The sequence below is a fragment of the Sphaerodactylus townsendi genome, linkage group LG07, assembly GCF_021028975.2.
Source record: "Sphaerodactylus townsendi isolate TG3544 linkage group LG07, MPM_Stown_v2.3, whole genome shotgun sequence".
NCBI classification, from domain to species: domain Eukaryota; kingdom Metazoa; phylum Chordata; class Lepidosauria; order Squamata; family Sphaerodactylidae; genus Sphaerodactylus; species Sphaerodactylus townsendi.
Genome location: NC_059431.1, coordinates 39,159,024 through 39,183,523, shown reverse-complemented (window position 1 = coordinate 39,183,523; position 24,500 = coordinate 39,159,024). Strand labels below are relative to the sequence as shown.

Sequence of the window (24,500 nt, the reverse complement as noted above, 5' to 3'; positions counted from 1 at the left end):
GGGGCAAACCGCAGAATAGATTGTTTTAGCTACTTAAATCTAGTTGCCACTAGTGTAAATAAAACAGTGTTCTGTATCCTGTCATTCTGCCATCAAGTTTAAAGCTTTCCTGTAGCCTAAGGAGTCTGAATCCAGTTTCAGTGGTTCATCCTCCAATTGAAGAGACACAGCTGGAGAATGGCTTCAAGCCTGGCTGAGCAAAGTGGGGATCCATTGTATTGTTGAAGGCTTTCACGGCCGGAATCACTTGGGTGCTGTGTGGTTTCCGGGCTGTATGGCCTTATTCTAGCAGCATTCTCTCCTGACGTTTCGCCTGCATCTGTGGCTGGCATCTTCAGAGGATCTGATGGGGATCCATTGTTCAGAGAAGTATAAAAAAATACAAACATGCAAATTCTAGCCATTAGTTATATCCTTTAATTATTATTCTTCGATGAGAATTCTTTCTATGGCACTTCAAATGCAAGCCTGTTTTTTCAAAGTCATAAATCTGAAGTTGGATTCTACCTTGGAGGCATCCAGGTCAGTGTGGTGCTTCATGACTTTTGGATCATAGCCATTGTGTCTTGTTTTGATCACTGGATCAAAAATATCAGAAAATACCTGTGAATTCAAGGGAGTATTAGTTGCTATTTTTCAGTTTATTTTGTATTTGCATCTTCTGAATAACATCATCATGATATACTTTTATTTACTAGTTTTGTAACCGTTCCACTAACTGGATCTTACACTTGTGTGAAATGATGTAACAAAAAAAAACTGGATTAGGGAAATCACAGCGAAAATTGTATCTATAAAGAAATTACATTAGAGAGAGTTGAAAAGGATGGAAACCAGTGGGATACGTCAAGAAGGCTGGAGAGAAAATACCAGTAATTTATTTATAACCAGATGTTTGGTTAGGTTATAACTTGGACCAAGAACACATGAAACTGCCTTAAACTGAAAAAGATCATTGGTCTATCATGGGAGGCTTCCGCATGGGCCAAAAACAGTGGTGTGAAAATGTTTACACCATTGTTTTTGGCTCATGTGGAATCCACCATGGTCAGTATTGTCTACTCAGATGGCAGGAAGTCTCCAGGGTGTCAGGCTGAAGTCTTTTGCGTAACCTGCTACCTGATCTTTAAATGGGAGATGCCAGGGATTGAATTTGGGAACTTCTGTATGCCAAGCAGATGCTCTATCACTGAGATACAGCCCCTCCTTTGTACACCTCCCAGATCATCAGCCACTCCACTGAGACATTTCCTATTTAAGGTGGTTCCAGGCATTGTGACTAGGGTTCGACGGGACTATGCTGTTCTTGGGCCAGCCACAGCTTTTCGGAGCTCCCTCAGACCCACCCACCTCACAGGGTGTTTGTTGTGAGGGGGGAAGGGCAAGGAGATTGTAAACCCCTTTGAGTCTCCTACAGGAGAGAAAGGGGGGATATAAATCCAAACTCTTCTTCTACTCTTCTTTATGGCAGGGATTATGTTAGCTGTGCAGATTACAAGAGAAGATTAGAAGAGCTGTACATGTAGAAATGACAGACAGTTGGAGCTATTTAAATGTACCATGTGACATACTCAAGGCACTGTAACTGGCATACTTGAATAACATGGTTAATTCCAGTTGACTTCTAAAATAGCCATTGAGATTAAAATATACTGTTTTAACAATATTTGGGGAACAAATAATAGTGTTGAGGATATGTTTGTTTTACATTGGAGTTATTCATTTTAAGTTTTGTTTCTTTAAAAATGTGGAGAAATGTCATTTGAAACAAATAAATATATGCATAAATAAATCAGTACCATTCAGAGGTGTCAACGAAAATCTCAGTGGCTGAAGGAGAAAGCTGTTTGTGCTGCCTGCCAGCAGGCACTTTAAAGAAGCAGCTAAATGTGGTCTAAAATTGTCTGCCCTTGAAGCTCATTGAAGAAGGAACTTATAAAAAAATAGAGTAATAATGAATGTGATTCTTTTGCTTGACTTCCCTGCTTGCTGTCTTTATGATTTGCTTTTGATCTCTGGGGTGTTAAAAAAAGAATAGAGCTAGTAGAGTATAGTGTGTGTGTAGGGTCAGTTTTTATTCCATTGTATTTACACAGTGCAAAAAAAGCACTGAAGCAAAAGAGAAAATTAATAAACAAGTGCTACATTACAGCAGAGTACAGTCCTCTGCAAAATTACAGTTCACATCACTACATTATTCTTATGATTTTGCTAATTAGCTAGAGTTTAAATGTTATTGAGCAGCTGATGCAGCTACCTTCTCTTCTTTCTCCAGAACCTTGCTGATTATTTCTATTTTCAACTTTCACTTTATTTTTGGTCTATTTTTCTCAATTTGAAAATTTTGAATATTCTCAGATTCTTCTCCAGTATAGCATATTTGAAAGTATAATTTTGGAAAAATAAAATAAGGAACTTGTGCTTATTACATTTTAGCAATGTACTTAATAATGCAATCATCCTACATGTTACAAAATACACAGAATATTTCATGTTCATAAAATAAATTTAGGTGTAACTCAGCCCCTTCCTGAATTGGGGGGGGGGGGCAGATGTGTGGTAACTGGCCACAGTGCAACCCTGCTGCCTCCAAAGAGGATTGAGGAGGCACAGGGAGCAAAAAAAATACCTAACAATTTCTGACCACGCTGCAAGCTCCCTATGCAGCCAATGGGATGTGCCACCCTTTTTACTGGCATAAGTCTACAGAAGGGACCACCTAAAGGAGGTGTTCCCAGGCTGAAAGGCCTGAGCAAACCATCTAAAGTCAGCTCCACCCTGGGAATGCCCCCCATTGGCATTGGCATAGTCTCCTGTCCTGGAGGAGCACTAATGCTGCTGCAGCATTGCCATCTAGGCATGGCCATGTGATTCCCTGAGTCATTTTATGCCCCCCAACTCCGACCCAACTAAGAGTTGCCCTGTAAGGCTGCAATCTTAAGAAACTTTCCTGAAAGTAAATACCACTGAATAAAGCTATACTTCTTTCTGAGTAGGCCTGCTTAGAATCACTCCTTAGAATCACTCCTATAGCATATATTTTGATTTTTCCTAGCCTGTCCCCCAAACACAATAATTTCTATAAATGTGGCTGAATGGGAATTTGAATATAGCAGTCTTAGTCAAAACTTTAGGTAAAATTTAGGTACATCAGGTAAAATTGAACCAGTTCTGTTACTGTGTAGTTAGTCACTTTGATTTAGTCCTTGTTATTTTAATTCTCACTTTTTGTAATAATGTTTTTGCACAATTTTAATCACTTTAATTATATCTTGTGGTGTTTTGTCTTCAAGTGGCTTCAGTCCCATTTCAGTACTTGTGACTACACCCACCAGGTTAATTATTTTGTAAAACTCACTCTCTAAATCGTCTACCTTGCAGGGGTGATTTTCTTGACTTTAATCCCAGGAAGGTTAGAAGCTTGCCCTTTGGTTTCTGACTGTTGAGTAGTGCAAAGGGCCTGGTGGTAACTGCTAAGACTGAGGTATGATGATTCATACCCCTAGAGTTTTGTAATTTTGTGTTTTTCTGGCACATCCTGAGAATCCCTTGGACTAGGGGTTCTTTGACAGGCACATGTCAACATGAAACACCTACACAGGTCATGTGGCCACCAGTAAGGACCAGGTAAAAATTTGGGGCCTGCAACCTCTCTTTCACAGCCTTCTACAGAGCCTTTGAGAGACTCACCACCACCACATTCCCCCAGAGCCTGCAGGGATAACTGCAGACACAGACAAGATCTGCTTCACTGTGAGCACCCTGAAGCATTAGTTTGGAGGGTAAAGAGGCAATCTTAGACCAAAAAGAAGAGTTGGTTTTTATACTCCATTTTTATTTACTTTTAGGAGACTCAAAGAGGCTTACAATCACCTTTCCTTCTTCTCCCCACAGCAGACACCTTGTGGGTTAAGTGCAGCTAAGAGTGTTCTGAAAGAACTGTGACTAGCCCATGGTCACCCAGCAGGCTTCGTGTGGAGGACTGGGGACAAACCCAGATTGGAGTTTGCTGCTCATGTAGAGAAGTGGGGAATCAAACCCAGTTCTCCAGATTAGAGTCCATCACTCTTACCCACTACACCAGTGGTTCTCAACCTTCCTAATGCCACGACCCTTTAATACAGTTCCTCATGTTGTGGTGACCCCCAACCCTAACATTTATCCATTTTACAGATGGAGAACACTGATGCTGAGAGTCTTAGGCCACCCCTGTGAAAGGGTCGTTTGACCCCCAAAGGGGTCCCGACCCCCAGGTTGAGAATCACTGCACTACACCATGCTGGCTCTCCAGAAGCTTGATGCTTTGATGCTTTTATGCAGCTGGGACAAACATCCTTTAAGAGATGCTGTTATTCTTGATCCATAGACCTTGTGGCTTGTGGGAAAGGAAATGCTATACTTTCTTCAAACATTAAGAATGCTTCTCAAGGAGGATCCTGAGCCATAGACACTTGACTGCTCACACTCAGAGTAGGGGTCTCAACTTTATGTTGGGAAATTCTTGGAGGGGAGGGTGGAGTTTGAGAAGAGCAGGGAACTCAGTGGAGATGTGAAGCCAAAGAGTCCATACTCTGAAGCTACCATTTTCTCCAGGGGAACTGATTTCTGTAGTCTGCTCATCTTCAGACCTACCAGGATACTGACAAACCTACTTGATGCTAGAATGGCCTCACCTGTAACAATCAGGGATGCATACTCAGAGGAGGAATGGGTTTTCATCCCTCATTAATCACCCACATTGCAGCTATGTATGGAATTGAGTTAGTCTGACGGTACTGCATATCTTTTGACCAATGTAAAGTTCATAAAACTGGCCTTTTAATTACCCCATCTTGGTGTTGGCCCTTATTTCCACATCCTTCTGCAAACTTCAGAGGTAACATTGAAGTGAATGGTTGAAGAGGTTAATAATCATAGGAGCAATGCTTTTGTTGTTGATCACTTGGGGTGAACTATTTCATAAGCTTGCACAGTCCCTTTGATATCAGTGGGTTTATTTGTTTGTTTAATTAAAACATTCATTGGCTGCCTTTCTCCCTTGCAAAACTCAAGACGGCTCACAATATAATTGTGCACGTGTGTAAAGGACTGGTATGATCTGAAGGATTGCAGAACACTGCTGAAGCCTTGGCCCTTCCCGCATGGCAACAAAAACACACCTCCACCAGCATAAATTATGCCGGTGGAGGCTAAGGACTGCTCGCATGGCAGCGTGTGAGCAGCCCCGCAGATCTGCCACACTGGAGAGGCATCTCTGCACGCCTCCAGTCCATCGCCTCCACTGACCTGCCTGTCCAGCCTTGCTCTGGAGGGCTGCAGGGACCCGCCCAGGAGTCGGAGGGCAGCATGGGCAGGTCTCTGCAGCCCTCCAGAGTGGTGCTGGACAGGCAGGTCAGTGGAGGCAACGGGAAAAGCAGCGCCTTCCCACCGGTGTGGTTTGCACCATGCCAGCGGGAAGATGCCGCTTTTCAAAAACCTCACTCAATGAGCAAGGTTGAAAACAGTGGCTTCACACTGCCCCAAGACGGCCAGGACGGCGCTGCTGCAAAGCAGCAGCACCTCCTGTGTGAACCCTTCCCCAGGAATGGTGTTTTTGCCATCCCTGGGGCACTGTATTCCACCCGTGCGGAAAGGACCCTTGTTTCATGTGTCTTCACAAATGGAATGATGGAAGTTGAACACACAAAGCAAGACTTATCGGAGCCCAATTGTGGATCGACCTCCTGCAAAATGCTCAGCATGTCTTAACACTCCTCACCTTCTGACATCTGCTAGACATCTAGCTAATCCATTCTGCAAAAAGCATTTATGCCTGCTGTTGCTCCAAATATTTTATGCAGCTACTTCTGTTGTTAGTGTTGTTTATTTGAAGTGTTGCTTTCTGTTGTGGACTTTATGATCTCTTGTATTTATGGACATTTTGTAATCTGTCTCGGATTGTCAGTGATTTTGGCAAAAAGGAAGGATAACAAGTTTTCTAAATAAACATAAAAGAAACAAAACAAAACATTATATTGCTACCATAAAACTAATTAGATATCCAGTCTTGTAGTTTAGCTATTATGTTTTAATGGAAGAGGGGTTTGGAGAGTAAGGACTCCCTGTGGAACAAAAAAGCTTATTGCTTGAAGGTCTTACAGCCACTTTTTTGTTCTTCTTAATAATCAGAGGAATGGGGGCTTATGATATGTGGTCTAACTCTGAAAACCTGCAGCAATTATTTCCTCCCATTTCAGAAAGAGAATCAGAGCTCTGCTCTGTTTAATTCTGCTCTAGTGCGGCGGTGGCAGCAGGGAGGGCATTCTGTTGCATAATCTGGGCAAAAATCTACAGATGCTCCATTTTCTCATTTGTTGCTGAAGCTTTTTGTAAAAAATGCTGCCAAACTGTGAGGTGTTATTTTTTGTTATGAAGTCAATAAATAAAATAAAAGTCTATTGTATTTTCAGTTGGGACCCAAAAAACCAGAGCATAAATATTTTAAAACATGTTATTAAAAAGAACTTTTCCCTTCCAGATTTTGTTGTACCTATACTAGACTAACTTTATTGTTATTTGTTTGTATAATGTACCTGTCAAAATATCACATTTAAATTTGGGTTTGTCTTTATTGTTCAAGAGAAAATATGTATTAATTTGTGTCAAGATTGTTCTCTGCCTATAGATGTGCATATTTTATGACGGAGTATCTCCTTCACTGTATGTAGTCAACAGCGTTTCACTTTTTTACCTCAACCTGAACTTAGCAGCAGGAGAGGAAGAAGCTTCAGGAGACAAATGAAATATTCTCCTGTGCTTATGTTTTATTATCCTAGATATCATTATATTGAAAGCAGATTTAATGATATTTTCTCTTCAGTTAACAGAAGAAAAAAAAGACTGTAAAATCCCACACAGAAGAAAAACAGGTACCAGCATTATCCATACGGCTTGTGCTTTGTGTATACTCTAGTGTCCTATTTTCTTTAAAAACAATACTTTGTGTGAATAATCTGCATTCTTCTAACAAGCTATTTGTATAGTAAATGTACTAGTATACTAAATGGCCACAGAATATGATAAAAATGGTTCACCTCATAAGATTCTTCATCACCAGCGACCATGCCCACTGTTTTAATGAAAGGATGGCCAGGATTGTCAACACCAGTTTGGATGCACTGATCCAGTGTAAAGCTACTGGGAGTCATCTTGTCCCTCAAATTGGCATAGATTGCGGGTGTGAGGCACTCAGCCATACAGTTATTGTGTTTACGAAGATCAGGATAGTCTGCGCTGATAAAAAGAAATTAAAAGCATTCGTATTGATCAGCAACTCTTGGATCTGATTTTCACTTCATGAACATATAAGAAAAAAGCAGGGGCGAGAATCAGCATCTTGTCTATATTCTTCTCATGTCTTTCATTAAATCAACAACAAAAGTGTGCAGATAAAAAAATTTCTGTACATCAGGAGATTTGAGGAAATCAGCCGGGAACTAGAAATTTAGACTGGTTGTTAGCTTATGCATGCAGTTGAAATTTGTAGGGGAAGCAAGAATACAGATCTTCCCAGGGGTATACTGTCTGCCAGCTGAAATCACAGAGATGGCTTCTGTAGAGGGAGGCACTTAGGCAGATGGGAAGGAAACTAATGAGCTTCAGAATTATGTTTTTTGTGTCTGTTTCTCACAAAATATATTTACCATGTTGAATTCTCCGTTAATGTAAATCAATGTGGTTCGACTAGGACTGTCGATATGGGCCTTTTATTCATGTTACAGTATCGATAAATTCCTTATAACTACATTATTGCTCATAGGAGAGGGGAACATAATATAATAGGTTACCCAGAAAGCAGTTTGTTGTTTTTTAAATGACATGTGCATATCATGAGGACTATGGTTCCAAATGTCCATTTTCTAAATGCCAGTTTGTGCATACCTCATCCACATATTCTAGCTATGTCAAATCAGCATGAGAAATTTGTTTATTTATCAAAATACTTATATCATGCCTTTTTTCTATCAATTATGACTCAAGGAAGCTTTAAACAAGTCAGTATGTACCACCATTGTGGTACATGAAAATCACATCATAGTAATCAGGTAGAACTACTTACAGTTGATTAATGAATTTATCTAGTCAAAAGCCTTCTAACCAGGGCAACCTTTCACGAATTGGCCAACGTGAGTGTCTTGCTCTCTTTCTCAATAAGGCTGTTCCAGACAATTGGAATCACAGCTGAATATGACCAAGTTCAGGCTGTAGCAGATCTAATAGGCCTAAGGAAGGGAGCTCTGTAATGATCTGAGCTGAAATACAGATTCATGCCGTGAGTTGGTCCTTCAGATGGGTATCAGGTCATGTAAGGCTTCCAAGGAGATAACAAGCATCTTGAATTGGACCTAGAAGCAGATGGCTGACCAACCAGTGAGGGCATTTTAAAACTGAAGAAATATTATCAAATAAGCAGCAATATTTTGTACTGTTTATGGCTTCCAGATAGCCTTCAAAGACATGTAATAGTCTTTGCAATGATCTATCATCAGTTACAGAATCATAGAGTCTAGGGTGGGAGAACATTACTATACAAGATGAATCTTAAAAAAAACCCCATTCTTACAACTTCATTTATCCAATCTTCAGATAAAGTTGGATTTAATAATCCCTTCTACAAGGTTTCCCCCCCGCCCCCGAACTCTTCCCGGTGTTGGTCAAGGATAACACCACCCCTCCATTCAGTTAAAAGAACAGTCTCCTTCAGAGTTTCTGCCTTCCTGACTAGCGTAACCTCTATCTTGTCTAGATTGTCTGGACAGCCTCCACTGTCCCATTCATCTGAAATCATTTTCCCTGTGCTCTTTTCCATGTCCACTGCAAGATTGCAGTTCTCGCGCTTATTGATCAACATCTGTAAGAATCCCACCACCTCCTCCAGTTGAAACTCTTCAGAGGAAGAATCTTCCTTTTTCTTTTGGACTTTTAGAGCTGCCGCACTAGAGGATCTGAAATCTGGGGATTCTCAGAAAGGTAGTTGATTTCAGCCATGACACTGAGAGTCCCAGGGAAGAGGTAGGAATTAAAACAGATTCAGCACAATCTCCCCCAGCTTCATGACATATCTTTCTCAAGAACAAAAGACTTTTCAACACTGAGGACATTATCCAGTGTCCACATACACCCTAGAGATGTCTGCCCAGCCCAAGGTCAATGACTCAGCTGAGGCAGTAAAGTCATTAAGTTGTCCCTCATCCCTAATCTTTTTGGTCATTCTTGCATCTCCTGGGTTTTTGTGTCCATGCAGATCTGGCTCACTAGCCTGATCGAAGTAATTTTCCCAGTTCCCACTCCCAAAGTATAACAGCAGTCAACTTTAAACCTACCAGTAAGGTTTAAATATCTTAACCCAATTAAAAGTCAGGAAGATCAAACCTCTCAAAGACCTTCTGTTCATAAATGAAGAACTTCAAGTCCCAGGAGACTATTCCTCAGAATTCCTGTCTAGATGTCCGAATCTAGTTTCCCTCTCAGAACCCCTGCTACATTCCACACCTTTTCTCCTTGCTTTGCTGGCTTCTTGCTTTGTTCCTCAGACCTCTAACACATCAGTCCCTGGACCTCTTCATACCCTGAGCCCTTTGATTTAAGGTTGGATGCCCCCTCCTGAAATGTCCCAATTTCCTCCTTTCTCCCTCTAATAAGGCATGTGTGTGAGAGTCAGTTCTCAGGTGCTTAGTGTAGGGTCTTCACATTTTTAAATGTATATATATATATATCTAAATGAAGTTATTTGTGTGTTTACAGTTGCAGATCCATTCCGCACAACACAAAAAAGACATCTGTGGGATGTTTTAAAAAGAGGCGACCGTTTCTTTTCACTCCACACATCCAAAATAGAGACATCTGGGGGACGTCTTAAAGCAGTGATGGCGAACCTTTTTAAGACTGAGTGCCCAAATTGCAACCCAAGCCCCACTTATCTATTGCAGAGTGCCAACCCGGCAATTTAACCTGAATGATGAGGTTTTCGTTTAGAAAAAAGGGTTGGCTCCCTCTTCCTCCACCCCACCCGCTCGAGCAGGGGCCAGCCTGCTCTAGCCTCCAGCAAGTCCCACACTCACCGCTCTGTGCCTCTCTAGCATCTCTGCCTCCTCTGCACACACCCCCCCCCCATGCAGCAGCCACCTGGGGCACAGGCACCAGGCCCGCCAGCCGAGTCCTCCCTGCTCACTGCAGTGCGTGCTCAGTGCTCAGTGGCTCAGGCCAGCCTAGATGTGTGTGTGTGTGTGTGGGGGGTGATTTTCCGCTCCCCACATGACAAACTCTGTGTGCACGTGCCCACAGAGAGGGCTCTGAGTGCCACCTCTGGCACCCGTGCCATAGGTTCGCCATCACTGTCTTAAAGAGACGTGGCTTCTGGTATATTTTCCAGATAGCAAAGGTGTTAGAGGGGAAAAGAGACTTTTTCCTACCCATTTTGCTCTCTGGTCAGTTTTACCCTCAGCTTGTACCCAGCAGTTTGTGTGCAGCTGAAGGGATTCTACCTGCTGCCATTTGCTTAAAGTTGTCTTAGGATGTTTGCTCTGCAGGCTCCAATCCTGGGCACCTTTGCAGCCCAAAACGCACATATACTCAGCTCGTCCTGCTGCTTCTGGCAATATATTGTTTTCCTTTTCTAAAAAAACTTTGACCAGCTATCTCCATAGCTATACAGACACATATATCTTAACCACTCAGAAGGTGGATTTGGTGCCTGTTGAAAAGCACTGGGTAGACCTGCCCTTTGTGGACCAACACCCCCCTTTTTTCTTTCTGCACAGTTGTCTCCTCTCTAGGCTAAGCATATCGAACTTCAACCTTTCCTCGTGGACTTGGTCTCCAGACCCATAATCACCTTCATTACCCTCCCCTGGACATGTTCCAGCTTGTTTACATGTTTGGATGATTTCCAAACAGTGTGACTTGTGACTGATGATAGTCAAGCGAGAGAATGCCCACCTGAGTCTCAGAAAACATTGTCTGAGTCTCAAGTCCACTTTGGTCTCAAGTTCACTTTTGGGCTCTGTCCCTATTTTAGCTAACTAATAATCAGTTTTCTTGCCTGTTCAGAAACTTTTCAAGGAACCATCACCATAAGACACTTGTGAATCACCACGAGGCGCAGTTGCTGCCGGGGATGGGGAAGAGCGAGGCCAGTGACGACCCCCCCCCCATTAAAGGAGGGGCGGAAGGGAGAAGGACCCATGCTAGAGAAGGGTGAGCGTCACCAGGAGAAAGGAGGGGCGAGCGGGACTATAAAGCGGCTTCCCCTCCTTTGTCCCGGGCCATGTGCTCGTCGGCTTACGATTTGCCCACCCACCTCTCCCTAAATTTTTTATGTTAATGCATGCTTATTTTGTCATAGCCCTGATGATTGGCGGTTTGGCGCATGGGTATGGCTCTGGAAGGGAAGGGGAAGGGAGCTAGGGAGCTACGCCTTCCCCTTGGGAACGGCAACAGCGGCAAGAGGCGACCGCCCCTGTCGAACCGGGCCGAAGGGGAACATCTCTGGCCAGGAGCGTCCGCCCGGCAGAGCCCCGCAATGGAACGAAGCTCGGAACGAGGCATCCGCCCTGCTGAGCTGTCGCACGTCACCCGTTTGACCAGACCCAGACCCATGCTTAGCCTCACGCTTCTGCTCAATAAAATGGCTATGGCCAATTTATTACCCAGCAATTGAGTACTGTGTATTATTGTTAAAAGGGGACTCGCACAAAAGAGATCCACCCTCGGACAGCAACAGTCTTTGAGCCCTTCAAGTAAAATCCACTGCATTTGTTTGAAGATTTCAATACAAGTATTTACCTTGGAGGAAACAGTTTCTTTCTCTCAAGGAAACCAGCTTTCATATTCTGCTGATTCAACAAGTATCCAGTGGTCAAGGTACCCGTGCTCACTGCTGCAAAGAGAACAGCTGTTTTCCGACCAGCGAGGAGACGTGAGAAAGTACTAGCCATCTTTCCCCACTTAATATTTCTGTAGGATGCAAAAAAGTCCCAAACTTGCAATGAGATACAACTTAACACAAATGTGTAAAAATAAAAATAAAAATGGCAATAGATCCAGCAGATGAATTAACTTGTTCATTTTAAAAGTATTGTTTTTCCAACATTTTCTTAAACTTTTACATTTTTATAGAATTACAAAATTAATAGAACTATGCTCACACTCAACAGAACCATTTTCCTGAGTCTAATATCTGGATAGCTGGTAACTTAATATTCTCTCAAGAGGCAGTTTGAACAGAATCCTCACAATGTATCTGCTTACCATTTCTTGTATTAGCAGCTATTTCAGTCTGAAACTTATGTGAGTGGTGATGGTAGTGGTTAGTGTTATAAGAATACTACCTGAAGCCCACTCTCAACATTTTCTAGAGACCAATTTGTCATTCAGTTTTTCTTCAGGATTCTTAAAACACCCTGTTGCCCAATCATCTCAATTACTTTTCATTTGAAGGCTAGAGGAGTTAGCTCCGCATTTCTAAAACATTGTCTATGATAATAATAGTATTATTCTTGAACGACAATACTTCTAGCCTCAGGGTGGATCTGATCATATTCTCATCACTCTTCTTTGCATTTCTATCCTGAGGTAACTGTCATGTTGTACTTATGCTGTTTCATTAGATAGGAATTATTTGCTCATATATTTGTCTTACGTTTCTTTAGTCTAAGGGCTGCAGTCTCTATTACCTTTAAAGTTATTATATATAAACATTGTTCCAGATGTTACGATTTTGGTAGTCTAACCTCACATACTGAGAGAGCATGTTATCCATGATCTTCCAGATGCGAGGTCACCATTTTGTGTGAATAGAACAATGTGCATATTTTCCATCTTCTGTATATATGAATGCATATTATCAAAAATCTAGATTTCTAATTGTACATACCAGGTCTGATTGTGTGTATCTCTAGTGCCGTACGTGTACTGGTTGCTCAGAGTACATAACTAGGGATATGTGCACTTTGAGCCAAATGTTAGTGGGCACATCATGGAGAGGGGGGAGTCTCTCATTTTCCGCAAAAATATGAGAATGTGAGTGGGAATGTGATGTGATGCTGTGTCCCATTGTTTTTTGCTGCCGCTTGCCATGTTGAGGCCTGCGCCAGGCCCTATCCAGAACTGGAAAAAGGGGGGCTTCATTTTTCCCTGCTGCTGCCCCAAAACAACAGCCAATCAGAACACAGGACACCGGGGATGTTTGCGCATGCGCAGATACACTTGCAGTGTAACGACAAAAGACCTAGGCTCACGCAAAACAAACTGCAGTATTTTTTCCTGTTCTTCATTCGATTCCTTCATAGAAACGGACAGCCATGAGAACGGAGAAAACGGGATAAAATGGACTCGGATTGTAAGATACCGATTGTAACCTGGTATAATTGTGCCATGCAGAAATGGCCAAAAACACCAACATAGAGGTGACTGGTAGGGTACACCTCAGAAACTGGTTCCCTGTCTTGCCATGGGCTTGCATGCCAATGCTAATTAACAATTCTTTTACAAAGTTTGTCTTTGTTGTAGCTACCACTTAATGGAAGGGCTTTCCAAGGATACCAGGAAGCCCCCCCTTGGGGGCTAGCAGCAATTTTGCCTGACTCTTGCTTCCAGGTCAGGAAGTTGTTTGTCATCTCTTTTGTTTGTTTTTTAAAGAGGCCCTTTTAACATTCTATCGCCAAAGCATTAGATCAAAAGTACCAAAACATCTTGTAAAACAAAACCCCACTGATCTCCCAGTAATGATGGCAGAACTGCTTCTGCATGGGCAGAGAGCGGTGGGGAGGAGAAAAGCCAAATGGAGCAGGACGCACACTGGTGTGCTTCACTTTCCCTGCGTAGTCAGGGAAAACATTGCACTTTGCCTACTCTTGGAAACCACAGGGTTCTCTGATCTGCAGGGCAGTGAGTTCTGAAGAGGAGGAAACAACATCCACAATTGAGAATCTACCCCAAAGGTAATGTACGCTTGACCCAAAGAGACGAAATGTGGGCAAAAGGCCAGTGTCTCTTGAATGCCTTAACAGTATTGTCATGCGTATGACTGGTCAACAAAAGATCAATTTAACAATTGCCACAGATCAGGTCTGAAAAGAGACCACTATAAAAGCAATACAGACTAAACTAGAAAGAATTGAATGCAGAAGTCTATGAGCAGAAAGTAAACTTCACATAGCACAGCTCCATTTAATGTACATCTGGAGCAATGGAATTTACCACAGATGGTTTACATGATTTTATATCAGGCTCAGACTCATGAACATCAAGGACTATTTTTGATGTGAATATTCCCTATACACATCATCAAACATAGCTAATGGAGGAACAAAGGACCAGTGCCGTAGCTATGACGGGGCGGGGTGAGGACAGGTGCCCCGGACAGATGCCACTGGGGTCACATTGCCCCCCTACCCCTTCTCCTTTCCCCCTTCCCCTGCCCCACCAGCGTCGATGGAGACTGCTGTGCATGCCTTTGCCTGGCCCTGCCCCACCAGGACTGGCAGAGGCCGCTGAACGTGTCCCTGCCCCACCCCACCAGGACCGGCGGAGGCTTCTGTGCGTGTCCCGCCAGGACCTGCCACCGGCTAAGGTAAGTGGGGCAGGGGGGGCAGGGGGGCCCATGGGGGTGGAAAACTCAAAGTCTTCCCCGGGCTCCATTTTCCCTAGCTACGCCCAACATGGGTCTTGGTAAAGCAAACAGGAAATTGACAAGATAGCTGCATTTTGATCAGCTTTAAAGCAAAACCAGTGGAAAATAATATTGAAACATAATTTTCAATTGCACCAGAAAACACCAGGTGAAAAAGAATCCCTAAATCTGACAGTGTTTTACTTTATAAGAAGAAATCTCTGTCTAATTGCCAGTTTTAATCAAATGACTGTGAAAGTTACTTTTTTTCCCCTGTAGACTACCATAGGACATATGGAACTGCTGGAATTGCTTCTAAAATACATATATTGCATTTGATTCTATCACACAATTGTCCCTTTCCAGGGTATTTTCTTGGACTAGTGACCGTCAAACTTAGGAAAATAAAAGAAAACAATTATTTTAGTTCTTGTGTTAGATGCAGGATATCTTATCAAATAAAAGGTAACACTGACTACATTAGACAGTCTGTCATGTTTAGCTAGCTCAGATAATTTCTCCTGGCAAAAATGAACTGCATGGCAGGTTGTTTTCATATCCTTTAGAGTAACGGGTTGTGACATAGTCATCATGTACTTCAAGCTAGCAGTGATTGACTGATGGACTGACTGCATATTATTTTTAACGCTTGAAGCCCTTTCGTGGGCAGGGCAGAAGTTCACAAAGCACAGCAAAGTCAGAAATTTAGTTCTATTACATCAGTAAGCCATTTTGTTTGTGTGACTGAACATTAGAGTAGACAAGAGGAAACCAGCAAGGACTTGTGGAAGGACATTTCCCTCTTCTCCACTATTTCCTCTTTCCATTTCCTGAAAGCCCTCATAGCCTCTCCCCTTTGTCTGCTTCCCTCTGTCCTAGGGTTGTCAACTTCTTTGTGGAGTCTGGAAATCTAGACTCACAAAAGACTGCCCAACCAGAGAGATCAGTTCCTCTTTAGGGATGCCAGCTCCAGGTTGGGAAATTCCTGGAGATTTTAGGGTAGAGACTCGGAAGTGTGAGGTCTGAGGAGGGAAGCAACCTCAGCAGATTCCATAGTCGCCACTCTCCAAAGCAGCAGTTTTCTCCAGCAGAACTGATCTCTGTCATCTGATCAGTTGTAAGTCCATGAAATCTCCAGCCCCCACCTGGAGGGTGGCAACCCTAGTTCCTATGGAGGAACTGGCTGCTTTGGAGGGTAGCTTTATTGGGAGTAAAAACCCTTCTGAGGTCCCTCCCCTCTTCAAATGCCCTGTGTGCGTGCGTGTGCGTGTGCGTGCGTGTGTGTGTGTGTTAGATTTCATATCTTTCTGCACACCTGGGACCCTTTTCAGATTTGTAGGAAGAGCTGTCACTGGGTTTAAGTATCCAAAAAAATTGGCCAAATTTGCTATTAGAATATAAGATTTCCAGTAGAGTAGATTATTATTTTGAACACTGTAATGGTCTCCCTGGGTAACTTCACCATATTTTTCCCAGGCATACTTTAGATGACAGCAAAATACAGAGAACTAGTATATAGAAAAATACGGAGTTTCTATATATGAGAACAGAGCTAGCAATTTCTCTTCTAATTTTTTTTTAGTTTGGGATAGCATATTTGCAGTGATTATTCTCTTTCATGTAATCTGCCCAAAAGTTCTGCTCCTTTTTCAATGGTTCATTCCATGTCTCTTTAAGCTCACTAGCATGAATTGGTTTGTCAAGGAATTTAGTTCACTTCACCCTCATCTATGTGCCGGCTGGAGCAGTTCTGGCTTTTAACTACCATCTAAAATTAGTACATGTTCTCATACAGCAGGCATGCATGGCAGAAGGCACTGGGAGACAGGAGAGGGTAGACAGTACAACGACTGATGGAGGGGTGATAAAAAAGTGATACAAGATTAAGCATCACAAAACATTGATATATCTAGTTTTAGAAGGCAATTTTATCTATACGTTGTTTTAAGATTTTTGTGGTAATACATATGGAATTGTCTGTTGTACATGCATTTTTTCCATGTATGGATCTATGTGTATACACACTCACATACACCCAAGTTTGGTGCAGTTTGGTTTAGGGGGTCCAAAGTTATGGACCCTCAAAGGGGGTGCCCCATCCCCCATTCTTTGCTAAAGAGATGGGGGCTACCCTTTTGAGAGTCCATAACTTTGGACCCCCTGAAACAAACTGCACCAAACTTTGGGGGGTCCCATCAGGACTGTCTCCAGATGATATCCTGAATTTTTGGTGCTGATACGTCCAAAAATGCACCCCCTGCAGGAACATCCCAGAAATTTGCCCAAGAATCTTTGTTCTGCATTGAGTTTTCTGCATTGCTGTCAATGAGGGTTGCAGGCTGGGCGGGGGGGGCACATTTCTGAAGGCACAGTCTCAAAACTTTCATGGTCTCATCAGGAGACTGCCCTAATGATACCCCCCAGGTTTGGTGCAGTTTGGTTCAGGGGGGGCAAAGTTATGGACCCTCAAAACTGTAGCCCCCATCTCCTATTAGCTCCCATTGGAAACAATGGGGGATAGGGGCACCCCCTTTGGGAGTCCATAACTTTGGACTCCCTGAACCAAACCTCACCAAACTTGGGGGGTAGCATAAGGACAGTCTCCTGATGGTACGCTGAAATTTTGGTGCTGCTGGTCTAAAAGCTGCACCCCCTGCACGCCAAAATTGGAAAACCACTAAAATACCCAAAAGCAAACCCTGCATTTTGATGCCCCCCACAAGGTGGTGCCCTGGGCAGCTGCCCACCTTGCCCAACGGGCATTACGCCCCTGGTTGGTGGCTCCAAATTGGGAAATTTCTGGAAATTTTGTGGTGGAGTCTGAGGGCAGCAGGGTTTGGGGTGGGGAGAGGCCTCAGCTGAATATAATGCCATACAGTCCACCCTCCAAAGCAGCCATTTTTTCCAAGAGGTCTCCTGGGGTTCAGTTGTAATTCTGGGAGGACTTCATATCTCTGGGTGACTTCATATCACTGAGCAACCAACCAGATATCAGCTTGGTCTGGCTGCTTGCCACGACTGAATAGCAGCTATGCTATGAAAGCCAGTGTGGAGTAGTGGGTAAAGCTTCAAAGTAGGCTCTTGGAGATCCAGTTCCAAACCCCATCTTGCTGTGGAAGCTCAATGGGTGCTTTTGGACCTGTCACATACTTTCAGCTTAATCTACCACACATAGGATCGTTGTGCAGATAAAAAGAAGAGAATAATGTAAGCTTCTTTGGTCCCCACTGTGCAGAAAGGTGGGGTAAAAATGAAATAAATAAATAAATAATAAACATAGCTGAAGATGGGAGGTAGATAAAGGGTAGATTGGTGAATGGCTGGGAAGGGAGCAGGAAAAGAGAAGAGTCTATGAGTCCTCATAGACTCTTCTCTTTTCCTGCTCCCTTCCCAGCCATTCACCAATCTACCCTTTATCTACCTCCCATCTTCAGCTATGTTTATTATTTATTTATTATTATCTCAGGAAAGTAATGGGGAGGGGTGCGGGAGAGAGAAATGAAATACCTCCTGCAGACTTTTGCAGATTCCCACTTGTGAAATGAATAAAATCACCACAAAGTAGTCATTCTTCAGTTTTCCCTGCAAACCTAAAAAAAAAAACAGGTTCTCCACTGACTATACCTGAGAGCTAAATCTACAGTTAGCACAAGCTAGTGGGAAGATAACCCTCCCCCACACCCCACCCCCACCCAAGGTCACTTGTACTGGTAGTTTTCCATGCCAAAATTGCAAGGTGTCAAAATACAGCAAGTGATAAATTCAGAGCAGCTAGGACAGCAACGGTTGCTAAGTGCATCTATTGCATCTCAGTTCATAACAGATTTCTCTTTCTCTCTGTGTATGCACACATACTGTGCATCAGGTTTCTAGGGTTACCAACTCTGGGTTGGGAAATTCCTGGAGACTTGGGGGCAGAACCTGGGGAGGGGCAGTTTGGGGAGTGAGCTCAGCACGGATGTGATGCCATAGTGTCCCCTCCAAAGAGGGAACGATTCCTATCGTCTAAAGATCAGCTGTAATTTTTGGAGAGGAACAGGTACTAGTCATGTGAACTGCTTCCTATATCATGTTATATGAAATGTCTAGCTGTGCACACACTGACTGCCTTCAGTGATGGCTAATCAGTTTATTCCACCAGACACATTCATTTGAAACTAGCGATAGGGATTCCAGGTGGAGAATAAACATTGCCCCCCAAACATGCCTCATTTTGCAGTTTAAGCACAGCAGAACTCCCTTACTCCTTCAGTGGAGTTATCACCTCCCATTTTGGCCTGCTTATTCAGGACACTTGTTCTCTTGGCTTGCATGCTTTCATGGTGTCAGATTCAGCACAGGGAGCTTATAAACTGCCTGTCAAATGTTAAATGAAAGTTCTGAGGTAAAGATGTTTGAGACAGATCTTGCTCAAGGAGAAATCATAATGTTGAGGCAACATTCAACACATTTTTGCAAAGTTGTGTTTTCCCTTTGGGCCAGGAAACAAATGGGTTCACTCAACAAAGCTGGCAATTAGCTCAGGACAGAGAAAAGAAAGAAATCGCACAACTCCCTATTAGATGTATGACATTTGGTGCCGCAAGATGTGATGATGGCTGCTGGCTTTTAGAAAGCTTTAAAGGAGACTCAAAATCACGGAGAACAGTTCTCTCATGAGGGAAGATGAGACTATTGCCCTGCTTGTGGGGCTCCAGTGAGCATCTGACTGTGGACTAGAGTTCTTGCTTCGCATGTGACAGGGCTGTTATATTCTTAAAGACACCACTAGCGGTCAGTTAGTGGAATAAAGAGAAAGAAAAAGCAGTACAATAAAGAATAGTCCCAATTTGCAAGCCGTGTACCACAGTTGTTCATGAACCATTTATACCACATCATATGGAACTAAGCTGGTGTGAGTCTGACCACAGGTAATGGGATGTAAATTAAATTCAAAGGAAATGTTCTTTTGCAGACACAATGTTAATTCAAGTATTTTTTTTATTTGCCTTTGCTGCTGATTAGTCTTAAAACTGAAAAAGATAACCAGCAGTAACTAATTACCCAGGCTACACTGCAAAACTAGTCTGCATAATTGCTAGGTCAAAAAGATTAAAAACCAAGTAACACTGCAAGGTTTGTGAGAGTTGTTTTTTTGGATTTCTGTGGAACAGAAATATTCTCAGATATGAAACAATGAAAATAAGGAATGTAAGGTTGCACTTCTCCAGTATCTAATTTGGGGCTAGTTGGAGGATGCTGATTAATTTAAGCAAGAATAATCCCTGATGCAGATCAAATCTCAAGACTGTTCTTTGATAGCAATAAAGCAAACATTAATAACATGATGCTTCAACCTTTCTAGTTAAAGCAAGACATTTATGACAGCACTGATATTTTAAAAGCTAGTTGCTCTGCAGGTTGTCTGTAAAAATGTTATTACAATTTGCACAAGGCAGATCACATTTTCAGTGTGCTTGTTTCAATTTCACCGTTTGGAGAACTGCACAGTGGCCTGACAAATTTTACTGACATAGTTTTCTGTGCTCTTAGCAAATAAGTAAATTATATCTCCCCAAAGGCTACAGTCTGTGGCACATTGAAGACATTTCTAATAACCTTCCCATTATAAATGTCAGTGTCAATGGTGAATAAACACATGTAAGTTAAACTGACCTTGAAAGCTCCAACCAGACGCGTCCTGTAGCATACAAGTCAAGAAGTGGGAGCTGAACCAGCAGTTTGTACGGTGAGTTATAGAATTACTGGTCATATGAGGCAGAGAAGCACGGGAGGGAGACTCGAAGAGGAAGAAAGGGGACACTATAATGTTACTGGTTAATCTCATGTCATTCAGCTCTGATCTAAATGTCTGCTGTGATGGCAGTCTCCTTGAAGACTCAAAGATCTAAACTGTAATCCCAAACTGAGATACATCCTTCTAAACCCACTTGTAACTGTGCTCGTAACTTGGTACCTGAAGTAAAAAAAAATCAAAATGATACCTCTTATACTCACACAATTTGTGACAACTTCTTTTGTAACCAGGTGTCCAAAGAAGCCCAATTTGCAATATGAATCTAGTATTTGTGCCTATTGTATGGAGTTCTGCTAAATAATCCTCACCCACGGTTGCTGGCAAATCGATAAGGTACAAGCGGGAACCCGCAAGGACTTGCAGGAAGCATCTAATGCCTCCCCTCCTGCACTGTTTCCTCTTTCCCTTTTCTGAAAGCCCCTATTGCTTGTCCCTCTTTCCGGCTTCATTCTTTCTGCCTAGGGATGCCAATCTTCATGTGGGGCTTGAAGAGCTGAAATCACAACAGATCTCCCAGGCACATAGATCAATTCCCCATAGAGGTGCCAGCTCCAGGTTGAGAAATTCCTGGAGCCTTGGGGAAGGAGCCTTGGGATGGTAAGGTCTGGGGAGGGAAAAATCCCAAGCAGTGTGTACTGCTTTAGGGGCTACCCTGCAAAGTAGCCATTTCCCCAGGGAAAGTGATTTCTGTCACCTTGCCGTCTTCTGGCCCTTGTTTGGCTCAGTTTTCCCTGCTCTCTGAAGGCACTGTTGACAGGGCCCTGGCTGCTGATAGACCTACTACCTTTCCTCTGAATCCGTGCCCCTCCTGGCTTATTAAAGCATGCCAGGGAGAGCTACGGCCCCACCTGTTGAACATCATTAATAGCTCCCTTGAGCAAGGAGTTTTTCTGGGTGGGTTGAAGGAGGCAGTGGTCCGCCCACTTTGAAAAGACCATCGTTAGATCCCGGTGATCCGACCAATTACCACCCTGTCTCGAATCTTTCATTTCTGGGGAAGGTAATTGAGAGAGTGGTGTTGGAGCAGTTTCAGGGCTTTCTGGAGGACACATCAGCTTTCGACTCCTTCCAGTCCGGCTTCCGTGCTGGGCATGGAACGGAGACTGTTCTCGTCACCGTCACAGATATGCTCCATATGCAACTTGACCAAGGCGGATCGGCGCTGCTGGTACTATTAGATCTTACCACAGCATTTGATGTAGTCAACCACGATCTTTTGGCCCACCACCTGGCCATTTCTGGGGTGCGGGGCATTGTCCTTCAGTGGATTGCCTCGTTCCTCTGGGACCGGAGTCAGCAAGTGTGGTGTGGAGACCAAGCCTCCCAGAGGTGCCCGCTTCATTGCAGCGTGCCTCAGGGAGCTCTGTTGTCCCCATTATTATTTAACATCTATATGCGACCCCTTGCTCAGTTGGTACGGAGCTCAATATGCTGATGACACCCAGCGCATTCTGTTGATGGAGAGGGGAGCAGTCGCCGCCCCTGGGGCTCTCCAGCATTGTTTGGAGGCGGTTGCTGGTTGGTTGCTGCAGAGCAGGTTAAAACTGAATCCAGCGAAGACGGAAATCCTCTGGCTGGGCCATGAGGGGGGGTTGGGGACTTTCAGCCACCAGTGTGGGAGGGGGTCTTATTGGCACCGACCTCCTCCGTTCGCAGCCTGGGGTCTCTTTCAATGGAGAGGTGGCCCAGGTGGCCCATGTAACCCGGGTTGCGTTTTTCCATCTCCATCAGGCCCAGCGGCTGGCCCCCTTCCTCTCCCAAGTGGACATGGCCACCGTGATCCATGCAACGGTCACCTCCAGACTTGACTATTGCAACTCGCTCTACGCGGGCCCTCCCTTGTGCCTGATCTGGAAACTAAGACTGGTCCAGCATGCAGCGGCTCGCCTGCTCACAGGGGGGGCTGCGAGAGATCACATTTTACCTGTGTTACGCCGTCTGAATTGGCTACCGGTCAACTTCTGAATCATTTTCAAGGTGTTGGTGCTAACCTTTAAGGCCTTATGTGGCTTGGGACCCTTGTACCTGCAGTACCGTCTTACCCCATATGTCCCGACTGAGGCCAATTTGCTGGTGGTTCCTGGCCCCTCAATGATGCGGCTGGCCTCCACTTGGGCCAGGGTCTTTACAGCCCTGGCCCCTGCCTGGTGGAACGCTCTCCCTCCAGCTGTCCGGGCCCTGTGGGACCTTAGTTCTGCAGGGGCCTGTAAGACTGAGATGTTCCACCGGGCTTTTGGGGAGACCGGCCGCTGATTGCCCCCCCATAACATCAGTGGACCCTACTGCCCCCCTCTTAGGGAGTTTAGTCGTGAGACGACATCTGTTGAGTTATTCTGTTACTGTGCTGTATAATTAGTACGCTGTGTTTTAAGGGGCTTAGTTTTAAAATGTGCAGAGTCATAATTTATTTGTCTGATTGTATTTGTACTCTGCTTGCATATTCTATGTTCACCACCCTGAGCCCTTCGGGGGAGGGCGGTTTATAAACGTGATGATGATGATGATGATGATGATGATGATGATGATGATGATGATGATGATGATGATGATGATGATGATGATGATAAACAACTAAGAATGGGTGGAAACATTGTCCAGAGAAAGTAATGGAAAACGAGAAGGTCAAGATCCTTTCGAATCCAAACGGACAAAGTGTTGAAACACAATACACCAGACATCACCGTGATCGAGGACAAGAAAGTGAGCATCATTGACATAGCAGTCCCCGGTGACAGCAGGATCATTGAAAAAGAACACGAGAAGGTCACTAGATACCACGATTTGAAAATCGAGCTTCAGTGTCTATAGCACAAGCCAGCTGAGGTCGTCCGATAGTAATCGGCATGCTGGGCCCCATCCCAAAAACACTAGGGCAGCACTTGAAACATCTTCAAATTGACAAAATTAACATCTGTCAAATTCAGAAGGCAGCCCTGCTGGGATCCACACAAATACTACGCCAATACATTACAACTTCCTAGGCTTCTGGGTGAGGCTCAAATTGTAATGAAGACCAACAACCAGCTAAAGATCTGGCAGCTGTGAAATCTACAATAATAATAATAATAATAATAATAATAATAATAATAATAATAATAATAATAATAATAATAATAATCTGGAGATCAGTTGTAATTCTAAGGAATCTCTAGACCACACACGAATGTTGGCCAAGTTTCCAAGGAGGAAATAGCTGATTTGAAGGGTGGAGTCTATGGCATTATATCCTTCAGAGGTACCTTCCAGAGGTGGGATCCAAACAGTTCTCACTACTTCTCTAGAAGTGGTTACTAATTTTTTCTGAGTGCCGAGAAGGGGTTACTAAAGCAACCTCCCTGCCCAATGGGGACTGGAGGTGTGTGTGTGCAGCGGCGCCACTGTTTGAATCCCACCACCATCGGAACCTGTTATTAAAATGTTTGGATCCCACCACTGGTCCCTTCCCTTTTCAAACCACCCCTCCCAAGCTATACCCCCAAATCTCCTGATATTTGCTAACCTGGGGGGGTAACAGTCAACCTACCTTAACTGCCCCTCTGTGTTCAGCTCCCTCACCTACTAGAAGCCTCTAGGAAAACTGTGGCCCAGTTGTATGGTGTTGTCCCACTTTCATGACAGAGAACCCTTGAGGATTATCCCTTTCCCCAGTCCTGACAATATTTCCTCTTTCCCTCCCCTGGCAACCACAATATCCTCTCCCCATTCCTTGCCTCAATCTCTCCTTTTCAGCCATTCACCAAGCTACACTCTAACTACTTCCAACTTCAGCTATATTTATTTTCTTCATTTATACCACATTTTCTCTACAATAGGGACCCAAGCACTTACATTATTCCCCTCTTCTTTTATTCCCATAATATCCCTTTGAGTTGGGTTAAGTATGTGACTGGCCCAACATCAACTTGGCTCACTGGTCTCACAGGCCACACTCTGAAGTTCTAATCCCTACACCACCCTGACTTTAATAGGGTAGATGCTGTTGAAAACTACCAAGCCTAGACGTCTCATACATTGAGTCACCCAGGTTGCCCAGTCTGGCCATAATGAGTCCAC

At 43.7% G+C, this 24,500-nt stretch overlaps 1 protein-coding gene across 1 annotated transcript in view; it reads right to left on the bottom strand.

The window, feature by feature from the left end:
• The window catches only part of CKMT2 (creatine kinase, mitochondrial 2), a 38,645-nt gene extending 18,214 nt beyond the window's left edge, over window positions 1–20,431 (bottom strand). The window contains exons 1-4 of the mRNA XM_048504218.1: window positions 20,306–20,431; window positions 11,824–11,994; window positions 7,074–7,272; window positions 508–603 (exon numbers count right to left, since the gene is read on the bottom strand). Coding sequence (XP_048360175.1) covers window positions 508–603; window positions 7,074–7,272; window positions 11,824–11,975 — 447 coding nt within the window. The 5' untranslated portion in view covers window positions 11,976–11,994; window positions 20,306–20,431. The remainder of the gene's footprint in view (window positions 1–507; window positions 604–7,073; window positions 7,273–11,823; window positions 11,995–20,305) is intronic.
• Window positions 20,432–24,500: the final 4,069 nt, after the last annotated feature.